This window comes from Ictalurus furcatus, chromosome 10, assembly GCF_023375685.1.
Source record: "Ictalurus furcatus strain D&B chromosome 10, Billie_1.0, whole genome shotgun sequence".
Lineage (NCBI taxonomy): Eukaryota > Metazoa > Chordata > Actinopteri > Siluriformes > Ictaluridae > Ictalurus > Ictalurus furcatus.
This window is the reverse complement of record NC_071264.1, coordinates 1,893,665-1,911,693: the sequence shown is the minus strand read 5'-3', so window position 1 is coordinate 1,911,693 and position 18,029 is coordinate 1,893,665. Positions and strand designations below refer to the sequence as shown.

The 18,029-nt window shown below is 43.0% G+C and overlaps 2 protein-coding genes across 3 annotated transcripts; both read right to left on the bottom strand.

Moving 5' to 3' along the window:
- Positions 1–627: 627 nt before the first annotated feature.
- LOC128613419 (calretinin-like) lies at positions 628–11,260 on the bottom strand. Its single transcript, XM_053634152.1, has 11 exons — positions 11,085–11,260; positions 10,228–10,304; positions 9,299–9,388; positions 6,885–6,965; positions 6,316–6,372; positions 6,145–6,222; positions 3,687–3,742; positions 3,386–3,425; positions 1,625–1,678; positions 1,369–1,440; positions 628–1,056 (listed from the first exon to the last, which is right to left on the bottom strand). The coding sequence occupies exons 1-11, from the start codon at positions 11,167–11,169 to the stop codon at positions 940–942; spliced, it is 807 nt and encodes a 268-aa protein (XP_053490127.1). The 5' UTR covers positions 11,170–11,260; the 3' UTR covers positions 628–939.
- A 723-nt stretch (positions 11,261–11,983) lies between these two features.
- Positions 11,984–17,147, bottom strand: cmtr2 (cap methyltransferase 2). Of its 2 annotated transcripts, none has more exons than XM_053635504.1 (2): positions 17,080–17,147; positions 11,984–16,399 (listed from the first exon to the last, which is right to left on the bottom strand). In XM_053635504.1, the coding sequence occupies exons 1-2, from the start codon at positions 17,089–17,091 to the stop codon at positions 14,159–14,161; spliced, it is 2,253 nt and encodes a 750-aa protein (XP_053491479.1). In that variant the 5' UTR covers positions 17,092–17,147; the 3' UTR covers positions 11,984–14,158. The 2 variants fall into 2 exon arrangements, with proteins under 2 accessions (XP_053491479.1, XP_053491480.1); XM_053635505.1 differs by lacking the exon at positions 17,080–17,147 and adding an exon at positions 16,778–17,073.
- Between the last annotated feature and the right edge of the window lie 882 nt (positions 17,148–18,029).

Below are 18,029 nucleotides of genomic sequence, written 5' to 3'. Positions count from 1 at the left end.
AGCGTGGCAGCTCCTCCTTCTCTCTCGGTGAATAACAGAGCTGGAACGATCATAACGTCCACGTTATAGGAGAGTGTGTGTGTGTGTGTGTGTGTGTGTGTGTGTGCGCTTTCGCAGTTTCTCAAGACAAAGCTTCTCCTTGTCCTATAGAAGTTGACTTTGGCGTTATCTCGGTGAAAAATGGGCCAAGCTTTACCTCAGGATTTGTTGCTAATAGAAATCGGTTACTCCTGTCACGATGTATACACAAGCGTGCGGTCAGCAAAACTCTTATCTCACTAGTCCTAAGAGTGCACGCATTAATATATTAATCAGTCAGCGCTCCACTGCCTCCTTAATCTCTTACTCTCCACCCTAAGCGCTAAAGTTTCAAGGAATTGTTGAGGATTCTGCACTTCCACTTCTCCTACTGTGGAATTATTACATTATAGTTATACTGTAGGTGACACAAGCTAATGCTAAGTGCTGGTTATGTTTGACTGAAGACGCAGTATGAGCAAATGTTTATGAAATAATAATAGTTCCAATCGCAGTACATTTGCACAGAAGTACTTCACAGTTCTCTGTAGTGATTTTGGAGGATGAGGGGAACGCACACTGCGTCTCACCGTCCTCGTGGTAAAGCATGTTGTAGGGACTGACGGAGGACTGAAGATTGAAGATCTCAGTAGTGGGTTTGATCATATAACAGGAAAGGAAGAGGACGAGCACCAGCGTCCATCCTCAGATATTTATTTATTTACTTATTTATTTATAGCGAACACGGCACAGGAACAAGGGCGTCCACCTCACGGGTATTTCAGAGTGGAAAGAGAATGAGATGAGAGCCACGGAGCTCACTGTAACGTTAAATACATTTGATTTGGATTCGAGCGGTGAGGGCACAAGCACATGCATCTGGACCGAGAGGGATGGGATGACCGGGTCAAAGGTCGGCGATCAGACAGGGGGCTCCTTGCACAGAACGATCTCCAGCTCGGCACGGAATAGCTTTCCTCCGTCAGACAGCGCCATGATGCTCTTCTTCGAACTGGCCACGCTATCTGCGTCAGCCTCCTGCTTATACACACACACACATATACAGCCAGCGGGTCGAAAAGGGAAGTTGCATCGAAATGGGTTAACACTTGGTCATGTCCGACAGACGGATTTATTCTTTAAATCGTAAAGTCAAACGTCTAGAACTATTTAATTAGCTAGCTATCCAAGTTCAGTCTTGCATTAGCGTATCTTTCTTACTAGCTTCCTTCTGCTACCGCTCCTTAATTGAAAAAAAAATGGCTAATATTTGCTAGCTGGTTGGCATGATCGCCCCCTCATTTATTACACAAAATCAATATTTTTAAAAGTTAATATAAAATAATGTACCATTTTGTGCTTTTGGTATAGATCCTTCAGCAGCGCATCCAGCTCCTGTTCATCGATGTAACCGTTTCCATCCTGAAATAATAAAACAAGCCGAGCGTGAAGAGCTTCAGATAAAGGATTCAGCTGGGGGGTGGGGTGGGGGTACTAATGTTGTACTAATACAATCCAGTATTGTGATTACAGTATGGAAGACTGCTGAAGTGACACGATGACCCAAATGACAGCCCAAAAGCAGAGGTATTTGGATGTTTCTCACCTTATCGTAGAAAGTGAAGATGTCATCGAACTCCTTAGAGGATAGTTTGAAGCTCTAATAAAGAACAGAGGATATATGATGAGCAGGTATTGTGTGAGCGAGAGGGAAGGAAGATGATGAGCTGAACAATGCACGAGTAGTCTCGGGTACACGTGCTGCAATTCGATACGCAAAGTAGACATACAAGTATTTTTTGTTGTTGGAAATATAAAATGTCTTTTGTACTGACTCAATAACGCAGAAGCAACAGTAAAAATATAAAGGTGCTTAAGACTTTCACACATCACGGTGTATTACAGAGAATCTCCATACAGAAAGTAAGTTTCTCCTCTGTGTGTGGCTGGAGCTTCATCTAGAAGCGGCAGCCACAGCATCTCCGCTCTCTCATAATGTTTAATATTTCATTGAAATGCAGAAAGCTGTATGAAATATGGAGAGCGAAAAAGCTTTTCAGGTCAAGTTTTGATGTAGATACAGACATGCCACTCCCCCTGAAGCCTTTAAAATTGCATACAGGGTTCCACTACAATTTTGCCTTCAAACATTGGGAAGCATGGCCTGAGGGGCAAAATGATACCCAAAAAAAAGCTTCTGGTTGTCCAAGATGGTTTCCGTGTCATTCCTGAAGAACTGGATGCTTTCGGTTTGGATGGGTTTCCATCTTTGTTAGTTACGTTAGTCTTGCAGCTCTAGAGCAGAACTAATGAAGCAAACCCCTTCATGTGTGGGTTGTGTCCTACTTTCATTGTTAAAATGATGTATACTGATCCACCTGCCTAATATTGTGTAGGTCCCCCTTGTGCCACCAAAACAGCTCTGAACTGTCAAGGCTAGATTCCACAAGACCTCTGAAGGTGTGCTGTGGTATCTGGCAGCAAGAGGTGGGGCCTCCATGGATCGGACTTGTTTGTCCCTAACGTCCCACAGATGCTCGATCGGATTGAGATCTGGGGAATTTGGAGGCCCGAGTCAACACCTTGAACTCTTTATCATGTTCCTCAAACCGTTCCTGAACAATGTTTGCAGTGTGCCAGGGAGCATTATCCTGCTGTAGGAGGCCACTGCCATTAGGGGACACCGTTACCATGAAGGGGTGTGCTCGGTCTGCAGCAATGTTTACGTAGGTGGTACATGTCAAAGTAACATCTACATGAATGCCAGGACCCAAAGTTTCTTCCATTGTTCCATGGTCCAGTTCTGATATTAACGTGCCCATTGTTGGCACTTTGGGCGGTGGAGAGGGGGTCAGCATGGGCACTGACTGGTCTGCAGCTACGCAGCCTCATAGCACTGTGTGTTCTGTCTCCTTTCTATCAGAGCCAGCATGAACTTTTTCAGCAATTTGTGCTACAGTAGATCTTCTGTGGGATCGGACCAGACGGCCTAGCCTTCGCTCCCCATGTGCATCAATGAGCACAGACGTCTAGGCATCACAATTCACAAGTCGCTCAGATCTTTACACTTGCCCATTTTTCCTGCTTCCAACACGTCAACTTCGAGAACTGACTGTTCACCTGCTGCCTAATACTGTATGTCCCACCCCTTTACAGGTGCTATTGTAAGGAGGTAATCAGCGTTATTCATGTCGCCTGTCAGTGGTTTTAATGTTGATTAGAATCGCATCTCTTTGTTGATGATGTGAGGACATCTGTGGTCACACATCACTACCTGAGAGCCACTGGGTGGTTCCCCACTCCCCCTCAGAGACTGGGAGAGAAAAGGCCGAAGTTCCTTACAAAACAATGAGAGCGATGAGTTTACCTGGAACTTCAGCAGGAAGTTTTCTTGTACCGGAAGCAGCCTGGAGAGACACAATTACAGTTCTGTGCTAAATGTTCACGTCAATACAGTCACATGACAAAATGACATTTAGTGTTTTGTTAAAGCTTTGAGGTTCTTCCCTGTGTCTCCTGAGTCTTACAAAAGCATCCGGTCCAGAGTTAATATGTGCGGCATGTGAAGCCACGGGATCGTTTTTTTTTGCTGGTGCTGTGCCACGGGAGGAAAGTGCTAACTGCCCTGTTTTGTGTATACGAGCTATAAAAAAGCTTCAGGTTCTCACCTGGCCATCTCGGACAGTCCCAGTTTTCCATCGCCGTTCAGGTCGAACATCTTCAGCTGTATATAAAACATAACCGTGAATCATTTTACACTGTGTTGTGTTCGAAACCAAAGCATTTCCTTTTAGAACAAAATGATGACATTTTCAAAAGACCAACAAACTCCCAGAGTTGGAGATGACAACTCCCATGATCCTCAGCACACAACCTCAGCACATGACCTCCAGTCCAGCTCCTATCCTCATTCAGTGTCAGCTGATTACTGATGACTTATATAGTTTTGCTCCAGTGTTTATCTGCCTGGTTTGATTAGCCTTATGGGCTGACGGAAGTCTGAATCCATAACGGACACGCCCACTTGCATAGCTGGTAATAGTGCATCAGATGGCTTTGATGTGCTCGTGTTTGTTTGTCTCCATGTTCATTTCACTGGGGATTCGAGCTTCGCTGGAGAGAGGTATGTTTATTTGGGTTTCTCATATATCACAGGGGTTTTGACTCTTTATTTCCGTGGGTTAAAAGCTTATTGTGGTGTTCTATTGCAGCTATGGTAACATATCACTTAGATACACGAGTGTCCATTTTCAGTTTGTAATTAGGTGTGTGATAAAGAAAACACCTTTTATCTACAGGTAAAGCAAAGCAAATCCGTCCAGCTGTCTCAGTTTAGTCCATGATTGGTGTAATTGTATGGCCCGGTTGTTGTTGATTGAGCTTGATAGTAAAGTGTTTTTTAAATGTTCTGTTTCTACAGGATTGGGTGGCAACAGGTTCACAGCCTAGTTGCTGCATAGTGGTAAATTTGGACACTTTCTCACTTTTTGTGCGTCTGCGCACTGGTACCAGGATTATGAGCGGGAAGTTTGTAGTGGGCCAGTTGTCTTTTATACTCCGGTGCCCTGCCTGCGAACCAAATCCAGTCTGTTGATCAGGCTCCTCTTTCTAACGTTGGAGCAAGGCAGGGTGAGATCTCTGCTTTACAGATATGTGCCTGAGTTTTCAGGTTTTGAGGGTGTCTGTAGTAGCCTTATTTCTCATGCGTAATCTCCTTGCTGGAGATGTACCTCCTTCTGATTATGATACAGCCATGTGCGCATATCCATCAGATGCTTGACAATCAGGTTATCCAAGAAAGTTGTAGTCCCTAAGCTTCACGGGTCATACTGATCAGAAAGAAGGATGGTGGCCTTAGGATGTGCGTCGATTAGGCAGCTAAATAGTAAAACCCAGAAGTTCCTCCTCTCTCACATTGAGGAGTCTGTACACAAAAGATCTGGTGTGCAGAGAAAGACCATCCATACAATGCATTTTACACCACAAATGAGTTGTTCACATTTAAGCACATGCCCTTTCTGATGGAAAGAATGTTCAGGGATCAAAACTGCCAGTCAATCTTGCTTTACTTCATGAATTCATTGGTTTTCTCTCCAATATAGACAGAAGTGAAGCTAGAGAAGTGTTTATTGGTGTCTCAGTCGTGTGTTTGTTGTAATGCTGTAACGTTAGGGTGTCTGTGGTCGTCAACTGGCCTTGTCCAAATAATGTCCCAGAGCTATGTTTTTTTTTTTGTTGTGAGGTTTTTAAAGATGGCTTGTATGGCATTTTTAAGTTTCCAGGTTTGTGCATGTGATCTTTTCAATTTAGGAACCAGATTTGCAGTAGTTCTCAAAGCCAGAAACTGAGATGGTCACTGCAGAAACGGTGCTGTTGTGTGTTTTGGTTCGTCTTGATGGACATTCTAGCTGTGGCCAAGTCTAGACCTGTGTTAATAATAAAATCCTGACACTCTGAACGTGCTGTATGCTGTGTGCGCGACACACAATGCCAATTGTAGCTGTAATGACGCTTTGCGGAAATTAAAGTGTTACATTTTATGAGGTGTAACATGATGAAAATTGAAAGAATTAACTCTACTGTGCATTTCTGAGTCTGATCTGTGGGCTCTGTTTTTTTTAATTCACCATGCTCATCACTGTATGAGTGCACCGTGTGCTCATGGGTCCAACGGCCAACTGTTTCAGACATGTTTCAGGCCTTAATTCTGCTTATAACCGCGTATGTATTTTACATAGCGTCTGGACTGAAATTTCTCTGGTTTTCCCATGGTAATGGAGGACGAAATGGGAGTTCATGTGTGCCTACCCATTTATACACCAGGAAACAGGATAATAACGAAATGATGTGAATAACATGAAGGTCCCAAAGCCCAGTTGCATTTATGTAAAGTATTCCTCAGGATGTCAATAATTCTGTAAAATACACTTTGAGATACAATACTATTTACATCTAATGGGTCTTTTCTCCTTTTGTCTGAGTGGAAGGTTTAAGTTATCGAGTGCAATCGTTTCGGCACACGTTAACCAAGGGTGCCAATATTTTTGAAGAGCAATGTATCATGCAATACGAAACCACCACTTAATATCGTAATACAGAGCTGTGTGTGTGTGTGTGTGTACTTACAATAGTCTGTGTGTACTCATTCATCTTTTTGTCATCATAGTGTCTGTTCGCTTTTTTCAGGAGGTCAGAGAGGAAATTCTTTAAATAAATAAATAACAGTTGACTTTAGTACATACTTCAGGTTTCTATATTTGTTAATATTCATTATATTTGTTTATATTTACTATTTACCTTCAGTTCGTTGGACTCGATAAATCCACTGCGGTCCGTGTCGTATTTCCTCCATGCCTATGAAGTGAAACGCATTAAAAAAAAAAAAAAGTACTGATTTATAGTAATCATCCATTATTTATACATCACTGAATACTATTTGTACTTTTTAATGAAATGACCACCGGTAATCCGGTCATAACCTTGTAAAAAACAGTATAAAGACTGTAACGGCGCTGAAAACGTTCGCAGTAAATTACATTGTGTGTCTTTCGTGCTTATCTCCTCTGAAATCCACGTGCAACACACTCGGCAAGCACTTTTTGTTGTGTTGCATTATTTACGACATTGCCTTGTTTTACCACACACACACACACACACACACACACACACACACACACAGAGTTTCTGTGTGCTGCAGGCCATTAACTATGAATGACATTCTGCAAATAGAGCTCTCTTGATCTTCTACATGCAGAAGATTGGTGATGAACACTCGGCAATGAACATATAAATCAGATGAATCTGATGAAGCGTCATTGCTGTGTGTGTCTGTGTGTGTGTGTGTGTGTGTGTGCTGAGCGTAGTACCGCCATGAACTCGACGCTGGATCCCAAGAACTGTCTGAAACACAGCAGAAAGTTCTCTTCTGTAGGAAGGACCTGAGCCAGCTGAAAGAAAGAGACAGAGAGACTGGAGTCACTTCTTATTCTATAGGAGACATACTGAGGTGGGTAGGTCTATAGAGAAGTACTATTTCACTCATTACAGAGATAAGGAAACATCATGACGCTGCTCACTCCATATATAACTTCCCAACGTTCTCTCGGGTGACTGAGAGAACACGCTTGCTCGGTCTACCGTGCAGCTCCAAGGGCTCTGAGGATACACACTAGCACTAGCACCATCCTAGAGAAAAGCAGACTGTGCGTGTCCGATGTAACGGTAATAGTAAATTACACATTCATATCAAATACACTCAAATCACTCTTTACCATCAGCTTACAGACCTTTGCTTTATGTTTACATCCCCCTACTATGGACAGCTCTATGCTTCACCCATGTATTAACCTTCCCTACACCGTAATGCACAGAGATATCAGGATCACACCAAGAGGTCAGGCGTTTAACAGCAGTCCGTATAATCCTCGACACAATCACATTATTAATCCCAAATAATGTACAAATACAGTATAATCTTCACAAAATCTGCTGCGAACCCATCTGTTACACAGTCTGCTTCTCTATGTACTGTACCTTCTGGAACGTTCTTGCTCGACGTTATCACCATAGCAGTGATGGATGTTATACTCTGGGTTAAGCAGTTTAGAATTTCGAGATAACACGAGCCAAGTCGCCTAAACTCCTTGCAGCGTCCCGGCTAGCTGAAATCCTTCATCACTGAGTTTAAACTTCCGTTTTAATTGCTTGTTTCCGCCGTGTTGCTCGCAAACCAGGAGGTCCAGTGGCCTGGAAATCAGGGCTAGTGTCCGCCTGAGCACACTAATCCCCAAATGCTCTAAGGAGATTTTACAGTGCTTGGTGAAATGTTAGTATGCTTTACAACACGTCGTACGTTGAAGATACTTAGTGTTATTCCTTCCTTCCTTTATCCTGACCCTATCCTTTCCTTTTCACAGGTCTTTATCTTACTGTTGCATCTTTTTCATCTTTCCCCCCTCTTCAATTCTCTCTCTTAATTCTGTTTCCCCATCTCCGACCTCTCTCTTTTAACCTCATCCTCTTCCCATCCTTTAACCCTTTACCCTTGCCATGCCAGTTTCCTCTCGTATTCATCTTCCTCTTATTTTTCTTTCTTATCCCTTTCACTTCTCCATCATATTTTCTTATTCACTTTATCTCCTTTTCCCCTTTCTTTTCCTGTCTTATCCCTTTTCCCGTTTTCTTTCCCCCCACTTCCTCACTTATCTCTTAACCTTGTTAAATTGTCTCATGTCCTACAGAACATTTGATAAGCACAGGATTAATGTAATTTTTTTAAAAAAACGGCTTAATGTTTATGGTTTGGGTTTTTTGGGTAATATATATATTACACTCGCACTCAAGCGACTTGTTGCTAGCTAGTGTGATTAACTAGTAACGTTAGACTTGCATGTATTTTTTTTTTTTTTTTTTTTTATCCGTGTCAGCTCATTTAACCGTCCCAGCCTTGGCCTGGATTCTGCTTCACTCATAGCGTCCTCTGGACAAATATGTCTTACAAATAAATAGTGTTTAGAATCGGTGTCAGAAACGTTCATGAGGAGACGCATCCATGTGTGATGAAGGGAATGCCCAGGAAGTGGAGCGAGATGTGCAATCTCTTTCTGGATTAGTGGGTTTTGTTGTCGAGCCTCAGCAACCTCATCTGTCCACTTGCTGTGTGATATCTCGTGAGCTTTAACCACTGACCCCAATTTTCATACTGTTAAGCCATGCATAATGGCAAGCAAGGAGGCTGATACTCTTTCTTTAATATAATTCGTCTTCTTCTTCTTCTTCTTCTTCTTCTTCTTCTTATTATTATTATTATTATATATAAGAATATCTTGGGTTTTCTGGTTTGATTTTGTAACTGAATGGAACCATGTACACATTTCTCTACACGTTTTGATGACAAAACCTCACATCTGTGTGAGAATAAAGTGCTCTGCTCCACCCGTTCTCCACCCATCTACTCCCCTTCCCATATTCTCATAACGTGATGCACATCACAGCACAGATCAATCTTCTGCTTCATATACACAGGCAGGATGATCTGACCACCATCAGTACACGTTCATCACCACTCCGTTCCAAAAGAAAATATTAAACCCGACCAATACAGTACAATCGCTGGTGTTTGATGGCACTTCATCCCGTTTCCCATAATGTTTTATTTATGCGGTGTTGAAAACGCCACCTGGATCTTTTATGCTTTGCAAGAATCCGATTCTTCTGAGATATATAATATATATATATATATATATATATATATATATATATAAAACTGGTGATGACATACCTCTGACATCTCAATCTTCGCGTCAGCATTTTTCTCAAATTTCTTCATCAGCTCTTGAGTCTTCTCTTTTAAAGTGCCATTCGCGGAATCCTTAAACGCCCAAACACAAATATGAAGAATGACACTGGGATGCATGGTTTCTAGCAGATATTATGTTCACATTACAAGCATTTTTGCTGTGTTTTCAAATCCCAGCACTGCCAGAGACACACTGTTGTTCATGTTGTTGTTGTTATTATAATAATAATATCAGAGGCTCTCAGACAGTGCTGGGATTGAAACTCTCAACCTTCTGTTCATTAACACAGCAAGTTACTGTAAACGCTGAACTAACACCAATCTCTCGAATAAATAAACTTCACGTCACAACACTATTCCATAACTTACGTATAAAGTAAGCGTGCAGGAATAAATAAACAGCTCCTGATTAACACTACTATTAACTACCAAGGAACTATGACCGGAGTGTTCTAGTACTTCCTCTGCAGTGCGGATCTAGTAGCTGCTCGTCAGTTAGTGATATTATCATGTATTATTAAGTAACTTTCTGTCTTGGAGATCTGCTTAGCGACGTGGTCACGGCCCTATTCGAGCACATGTTTATTATATACGTTTGATCGCAGAAGAGGAAACGGTTTGCGAGTGCAGATCTTTTTAAGGTGGGATTGTAGGAACTGTAAAGGGATGGAACTTGGGCTGGAGTTCGGGACATCGATCTTCTACCTAGATAATATTACTTCCTTGACGTGTCATTCGTTTTTATCTATTCCTCTGAACCCACTTAAGCAAGGCGGTTTAAGATGAGGACATCTCAACATGGTTTAGGTTAATCTTCAGACATTTGGCTGATAAACTGAGTTCAGAGTAAACTGGGATATAGCGTATATTTAACGTCCGTTCCTGGGGAGAGCGATGCGGTCAACACTCACCGTGTTGGTTCCCCGGAGTCCTGCCTCCAGCTCCCTGAAGAAATTCTCCAGCTCCTTTCCTTCAATATAGCCATTTCCTAGGAGAATTATAGATTTGATTATCATATTTGTCATATTAGATCCATCCAATCATTAAAGCATGCGTGTCAATTATTAATACCTCGTCTTAGTTTTTAAGAAAGGAACATAATCCGCACCACCGCTCTGACTTCATTTGCTACTGATTTTGAAATCTTTTTTTTTTCCCCCATAATTTCCCGATAATCCTCATGCTCACTATCATCAGGCTCTGCATTTATTCCCCATGGCTCTGTTATCTATTTGAAAAAGATATTCTGGTTTACATGAGCATGAGGATTTCCTGCCATTCATTCTACTCCAGCTGAGCATGTACTGTATTAATAAAATACTGGAAAGCTGATTGAGTTGACCTTTAGGCACTGGATTTATTTATTTTTTCGGGTATCAGTCACAGATGTTGGGCTCCGAATCACATGAATGAATATTTCATCTCCCACTTTTAGTCCCTCAGGCACGTCTATGGAAGATTTCTGCAGAGCAGTGCAAAATCAGCATCCTGAGGCAAACTTGATTAAAAAAGAGAATAGTCCTATTAATGATCCCCTTTTAATCCATTCTGTCTGTATTTTATTCAAATTGCTCTTAAATCTGGGTAATCCCATGGCTCGGAAACATGCTCAGCATTTCCATCAGCCTGTATTTGATTTTTAATCAGTTGTAATTACTGTTTCATTTACATTCTTGTATTAAATACATCGTTAACATAGTGTCAGCGCTGTAGCTGCTTTACGTATAGATTCACGTGAAGCGCAGGACTCCGGGGTCGTCTGACTCACCGTGGCGGTCGAAGTGTTCCCACACGGTGATGAAGTGCGCCGCGGTGACTTCAGCCAGGTGCAGGTGCTGCGGGTTTACAGACATCACTGAAACTTTCTCTTCTTCCTCGGGACGAGATAATTCCTGTCTTCTTTCAGTCTCTCTGCAGGACTGGGCTGTGTGTGTACCACTCTGACAGCAGCTTATAACCCCCACACCTCCCTCCTCCTCCTCCCCCCACACCTCCCACCTCCTCCTCCTCCCCCACATCTCCTCCCCCCACCCCCCAACCTCCTCCCCCCCCAAACCCCCCCCAACCTCCTCCTTCCACACAGCCTCCTCCTCCCCCACAGCCTCCTCCTCCTCCTCCCCCACACCCTCCTCCTTCCCCTAAGGAGGGGAAGGAGGAGGAATTTTCATTAATTCCTATTAAGAATAAAGGTCATTTGTAAGCTGGACAGCAGCTCTAAAATTAATGAAAAAAACAACAAAATTAATTAAAGAGTTTTGCTCTGCCTTAACACGACCTGACTGACAGTAAATATCTTCACTCTTCTATCTACAAACGCCAAGCTTTAATAACCATCAGTGTTCATAATCAAAACAAAACACAAGGTCAACTGGAGGTGTGGTCTCTGCAACTGTCAGTCCAGTGAAGGAGGTGTGGTCTCTGCAACTGTCAGTCCAGTGAAGTAGGCATGGTCTCTAGACTTCACCTGTCGTTTCACTCTCCACATCTATCACTGCAGTACAGGCGTGGCCTCTTAATCTGTATTCATCTAAACTAGGACTGGGCAGCATGGTAGCATTTCCTCCTCCAGGCTCGGGTTACTGTCTGTGTGGAATTTCACGTTTTCTCTGTGCCCACATGGGTTTCCTCTGGGTGCACCAGACTGACACCCCCCCAGAACATGCCAGTAGGTGTGTATGCATGGTGCCATGTGATGGACTGGTGTTCCATTCAGGTTGTGTTCCAGCTTCGCCCACACTGTTCCCTGACCAGGATGAAGTATCTTCTTACCGAAGATGAATGAATCCTTTTGTTGAATCTGTTTGCTTCTTTAGTTGTGTCTTTTAGACTCAAGCTTAATGTAGCTAACAAGTTATAGACACGTATAGTCACCAGATTAGCATCAAGTACACTGCATGCCCAAAGACCCTGAAACACCAAGCTGACCATGTTGAGAATGTTGACTTGGTGGGGAAGATAATGTTCATTCCTTTTTCTTCTGCTTCTATAATTGCATGATTATATATCTTTCCAACCAAATGCTGAACAGAACTTTTACATTCCCAGTGGTGTGAAAATGGTTCGTTTAGCTTCACTGCTGCATTCAATATAGCGCACCACGCTGGGAACTGGTACTGGTTGATGTTGTACTATTTTGGGTGCTGCTTACACAATAGTAGGTCTTACATTTTCCCTCTTTTATTTCCAAATACACTACTGTCCCCTACTGCTGTGGAGAGTTAGTTCACTCTTTTCTTCAGCACACAGGTGTTTCATCAGGGAAGAGGTCTGGCACAAACTGTAAAGGCAAATCCTATATTAGAAGTCACTCAGATGACCACGCATGTCCAACATTTACAGCACTGGGTTTTGACGAATCTTTGCGCCATTAGCAGTTTTATTTTTATTAACAGGCCTATACTGAAATGTTGCAAGACGTCTAATGAGTGTCTTCATAGTCAACAGTTCACTCAACAAATCTAATGAGGGTGTTTTGTTTTTATTTGCTTTTGAATAACATGTTAAAGTGTTGACGTGCACGAGATCGTCTCGTTTTTAATTACGCAAAGACAGACAACAATTATGAACTGTTACTTTCTAATTCGTTAATGAGAAACAGGCCCATGTACGTGTCTTGGTACGTGAGAAATGAATTCTGACAATATGCTTATATGCAAAAACAATTATAAGTTATTTTCTGAACGACAATGACATGGCATCTCATTTAACATTTAATGGGACCGCTCGGTCAGACGAACATGCCAGATTAGACGAGATCAATGTGGCCGACTCCTAAATCGACTGCAATGAAGCTGACTGAACCATGACTTACTGAAGGAATGTGGGATGTGTAATGACACTTCTGTGGATCCAATAAATTATTTGTTAGAGTAAAGAAGATATTTGGTCAAACCAAAAAATATCACTTTATTTTTACAAAATAATAATAATAATAATAATAATAATAATAATTATAATGTCTATATAATACATACAGCACATAAAACAAATATATTCTATGTTGTTCATCTACAGAATTTTTTTTCCCCCCCAAATACAGGGGACTGGCGTTGGCATCTTCAGCTGGTAGATGACCCTAGAAACATAATACAATAATAACAGACCACATGCCCAAAAATAAACTGCTGCTGTCAAAAATATAGTAGCTAAGGCAACTCAAAGTAGTTTGACATTTACACGTCACATATAAATCATTCTAAAACATAATAAATGCACAACATAGAATGAACGATCTGCATTAGACAAACATAAATGTTCTGTATTTTCTTGAACAAAAAGCCTTCTCCATATATACATGGCACATAAAACTTAAACTGAAGCGTGCAAGACCATGGAAAAGAAAAATATGCAAAATATGGGTCCCCAAGACCAAACTGTCCATAGTGAAAGAATTAACGACTGCAGTTGGCCAGAAACTGTAAGTACAGGATAACACACCACGCGGTTATACGAAAATAACTGCTCACATTCTGACCAATCAGATTTGAGAACTCAACCACGTTGTGCTACAAGCTGTATATAGAGTCTTTGTATAGTGTAGGAATAACAAACCAGTCAGTAATTATACTTCATTTAATTACTCCTAGCTCGATATACTGAGCGATGTTCAACCTCCGTCAGAAGTGTGAGAGTAGAAATAAATACAGAAATATAGAAAATCTCTGAGGAATGAGACTGATGGAAAGTATTATCTGGCTTTTGGAGTAAATGGAGTTTAATCAATTCCTCCACTGTCACAAGCTGGAGAAGTAATGGTCTTTTAGTAAGGGGCACACAAGAATTTGGAGGGTTTGGAGAACTGAGGACTGGGATTGAGTCCCAGTGAGATAGAGACATAGCGTGTTATCTTTTCTGCTGCAATGGTAGAAGTAAATGGAGCTGCTGTCTCAAAACAGTGTTGTTGAGGTCGAACAGAAAGTGAGGCAGTGAACCTCTGATCAGTTCTTCCATCGGCGCAAACTGCAGAAGCTGCCTGTCCGGTTCGAGTGTTCTCATTTGGTCCAGGACGTCCTGGAGGATGGTGTTGATCTGAGGCACAGAAGAGAACCCCGCACACAGCAGCACGACAGGTGGGCCGCAAACGGGGCAGCGGAAACCGATCGACTGGAAGCAGAGATGGAGAGCGAGGACCAGCGATGCGGTGAAACGGGTCAAAGCTGAGCACAACGGAACCACCAGTGCTGATCCTTCAGAAAGTCCACACAGAGCTGAACACACACTGCTCAGTAGCTTGTGTTGATGAAGCGGATCTCCATCGTGCAAAGTGGAAACGCACAACTCTGGGTAGGACGGGCCTGGACAGAACCGCAGCTGTAGCTGGTTTCCTGAAAGTGGTACATCCTGCCATGACTGGTTCCCAACCATCACTAAGCAAGAAGCAACATTTGGATGGTTGCAGAGTTCATTTAATATGGATGCAGGAGATGAAGTCCTCATGGAGCAAGATCTGCATGCTGGTGTGGTTTGGGCCAGTGGCTGTTCCTTCAAGCCCACGGTCCGCTCCTCTAAAGCTTCATTAAGCAGATCGAGCAACTCCGGATCACAGAAAGCAGAGCTGCGTACTTTTGGGAGTGCTGCTCCCATGTGACTAAACCATGCGTTTAAGTCACACTCAGCCACAGGACCAGCGAGTACAGAATGATGTCCTTCCTCAACCTGAAAATGTTCCTCTATCCATGCCTGGTAAGGTCCATGTGCAAGACGCTGCCTCCATTCCTTAAACTGCATCTCCTTGCGCTGGTTAAAAGATCCCATTTGCTTCCTCGGGCACGGCTTCCCCCAAGCCAGCGACCCACCTCGGCACACCCAGCGTTTGCGTGGTAAGGACTGTACCTGAAAACGCTCAACATAGAACTGCGCAGCACATTCTCTGAGCTGATCTAAACGATTGCGTTGCTCAGCAGTCATACTGGTGAAGAGCTGCAGGTTCTCCTGGATGGTGTTGACCTGTAGCATGTGGAAAAATGCGCAGATTTCCTCATGCTGCCTGAGAAAAGAGTGAGGAATGCAGCTTTTTGGAAATAGCGCAACCGTAGAAACCATATCTGGACCGTAGTTACGGATCAGCTTTGAGAGCAGCGGCCGGACGGTGTCTTTGGATTTGAAGTCCAAACACACGACGTAGACCTCAGAATTCCCGGATTTACTAGTCGCAGGTTTGAAAACGTGAACCCCGCGAAAGCAGCACGCAAGGAGGTAAAGCAGGCAAATGGACGAATGCTCAAAAAGTGTGAACATCTTCAGGACAAACGAGCCTCCGGGGGCAAGTAAGAGTAAAGCGCACACGGTTTCACAGTACTGCAGCGGAGCCACTAAACTCTCCTGCTCTCCCGGGTCACCCTGACAGTCAAAGCTTCCGTCCGCAGTGACCAAATCCACACTGCGCATGTTACCAACAAATACCTGCAGCTCCAGCAAATGCTTCTGAAGCATGATGTCACCGGTGTTGTCCGAGCCGAAAAACCACCAAGGGAGAGTATGAGCGATGAGTCTGTCATCCGCAATAGTGCAACTCCGTCCGTTAGCTTCGTGATACGGATTCAGCGTGTTAGCAGCCCAGGTCCAGTCACAGTACAGCCTGCTGGTTTGAAGGAAGTGATTAAGCGCGGCAATAAACGCTCCAGGAGCTTCGCACAAATGGACCGAGTTCAATTCACCGTTTCGCAGTGCCGTTTCTGACAGGAGTTTGAAGCTTCCTTGGATCTCGTAGAATTTCGCCCAGGCCTGAGTGCAAAGCTCTGCATTGGCAGTCTCGCGGAGGTTGGACGTAATGGTGCCCGCTCGGTTGGTGGAGCAGGTGTGCTGGTGCCACACTGCCAAATCTTTGTCACTGAGCTGATTTTTCACCTCGTTTAAGGAGTTTTTCAGAGCCTGCAGAGGTGGATGACTCCATGGCCGGTCACGGAGCACCGCGCTGGGGTCCGGTAAGCACCATTCGTCTCCGGGTGGAGCACTGTACTCTCTCACTTTGTTAAAAAGCTGCTTCACCTCTTCCAGAATCGCATCGTCAAAAGGCTCAGGAGTGTCCGGCTTGTCTGGAGGCAGTCGTTTTTTTGCGCCGCGTCCCCTGCTCATCCTCCGATCCTGCAACGGGGTATCATAAACAGGAAACACATTAAATCCTAATTAACGCAGTTCATGCTGCATGAATACATCACTGCAGTGTTTTCCTTACACTTATCATTCAAGTCAACCGACAACCTCAATACAAAAGCTTAACCATTTCCTATACCACACATTTAACGCAATATTTACCCTTTTACATGTACAATGTTTTACAGCCTACTCAAGTTCCTGCAAAATCTAATATCAAATGCAAATACCTTACAAAAGAGTACTGTAAACACATGAAGAAGAAAAAGTTTCTTACAAAACGAACAGTCTTTTAAACTTTGTATTAGGGCGGGGGGGACTGAAGAACGAACCGTCTAACTGTTATATGAGAGAACAACTGCACTTCACCTATATATCTTTTCCCGACACAGCCGACGGATAACAAGCCGCGTGAACGCTGTGTGAAGCGCGGAGTCCGGTGTAGCTGATCAGGAAAGACCCGTGGTCGCGTTCCGGGCCTGCTAACCAGGAGCAGCTAAACACTGTTCTGTCTTCTCAGCGGGCGTTTTACTTGTTTTTCTTTTTTCCCTTTCAACCGCACGCATTTAAAAACAAAACACGACAAACTCAAACAATAATGTTTTGTCCTAAATGTATACTAGACAAAACATTTATACACTGCTTACCCAAAACATTTATACACTGCTTACCTTGGAAAACATTGAGGCGCGTTTAACACGGAAGAAGACATAGTGTTTGGGATTGAGAACATGGTTGCCCAATATTTCCAACTCAATTCCCCATGTATGTACACGAATAAATAAATGATAATATGCGATAGTGTCTGTTATGTTCAACTTTGTTTATATATTTCATTTATTTATTTCATATATATACATTATATGTGTGTGTGTGTGTGTGTGTATATATATATATATATATATATATATATATATATATATATATATATATATATATATATACACACACACACACACACACACACATACACACACATTTTATATATATATACACAGTAGCTCACAAAAGTGAGTACACCCCTCACATTTTTGTAAATATTTGTTTATATCTTTTCATGTGACAACACTGAAGAAATGACACTTTGCTACAATGTAAAGTAGTGAGTGTACAGCTTGTGTAACAGTGTAAATTTGCTGTCCCCTCAAAATAACTCAACACACAGCCATTAATGTCTAAACCGCTGGCAACAAAAGTGAGTACACCCCTAAGTGAAAATGTCCAAATTGGGCACAAAGTGTCAATATTTTGTGTGGCTACCATTATTTTCCAGCACCACCTTAACCCTCTTGGGCATGGAGTTCACCAGAGCTTCACAGGTTTCCACTGGAGTCCTCTTCCACTCCTCCATGACGATATCACGGAGCTGGTGGATGTTAGAGACCTTGTGCTCCTCCACCTTCCGTTTGAGGATGCCGCATAGATGCCCAATAGGGTTTAGGTCTGGAGACATGCTTGGCCAGTCCATCACCTTCACCCTCAGCTTCTTTAGCAAGGCAGTGGTCGTCTTGGAGGTGTGTTTGGGGTCGTTATCATGCTGGAATACTGCGCTGCGGCCCAGTCTCCGAAGGGAGGGAATCATGCTCTGCTTTAGTATGTCACAGTACATGATGGCATTCAT

What these genes read in the sequence shown, in the direction of transcription:
- LOC128613419 (XM_053634152.1), bottom strand. Translation starts at nt 11,169, where the DNA reads ATGTCTGTAAACCCGCAGCACCTGCACCTGGCTGAAGTCACCGCGGCG. An exon ending in TCGAGTCCAACGAACTGAAG is followed by an intron (nt 6,223 to 6,315) that starts GTAAATAGTAAA and finishes ATTTATTTAAAG; the next exon opens with AATTTCCTCTCTGACCTCCT. An exon ending in ATGAGTACACACAGACTATT is followed by an intron (nt 3,743 to 6,144) that starts GTAAGTACACAC and finishes TTTTATATACAG; the next exon opens with CTGAAGATGTTCGACCTGAA.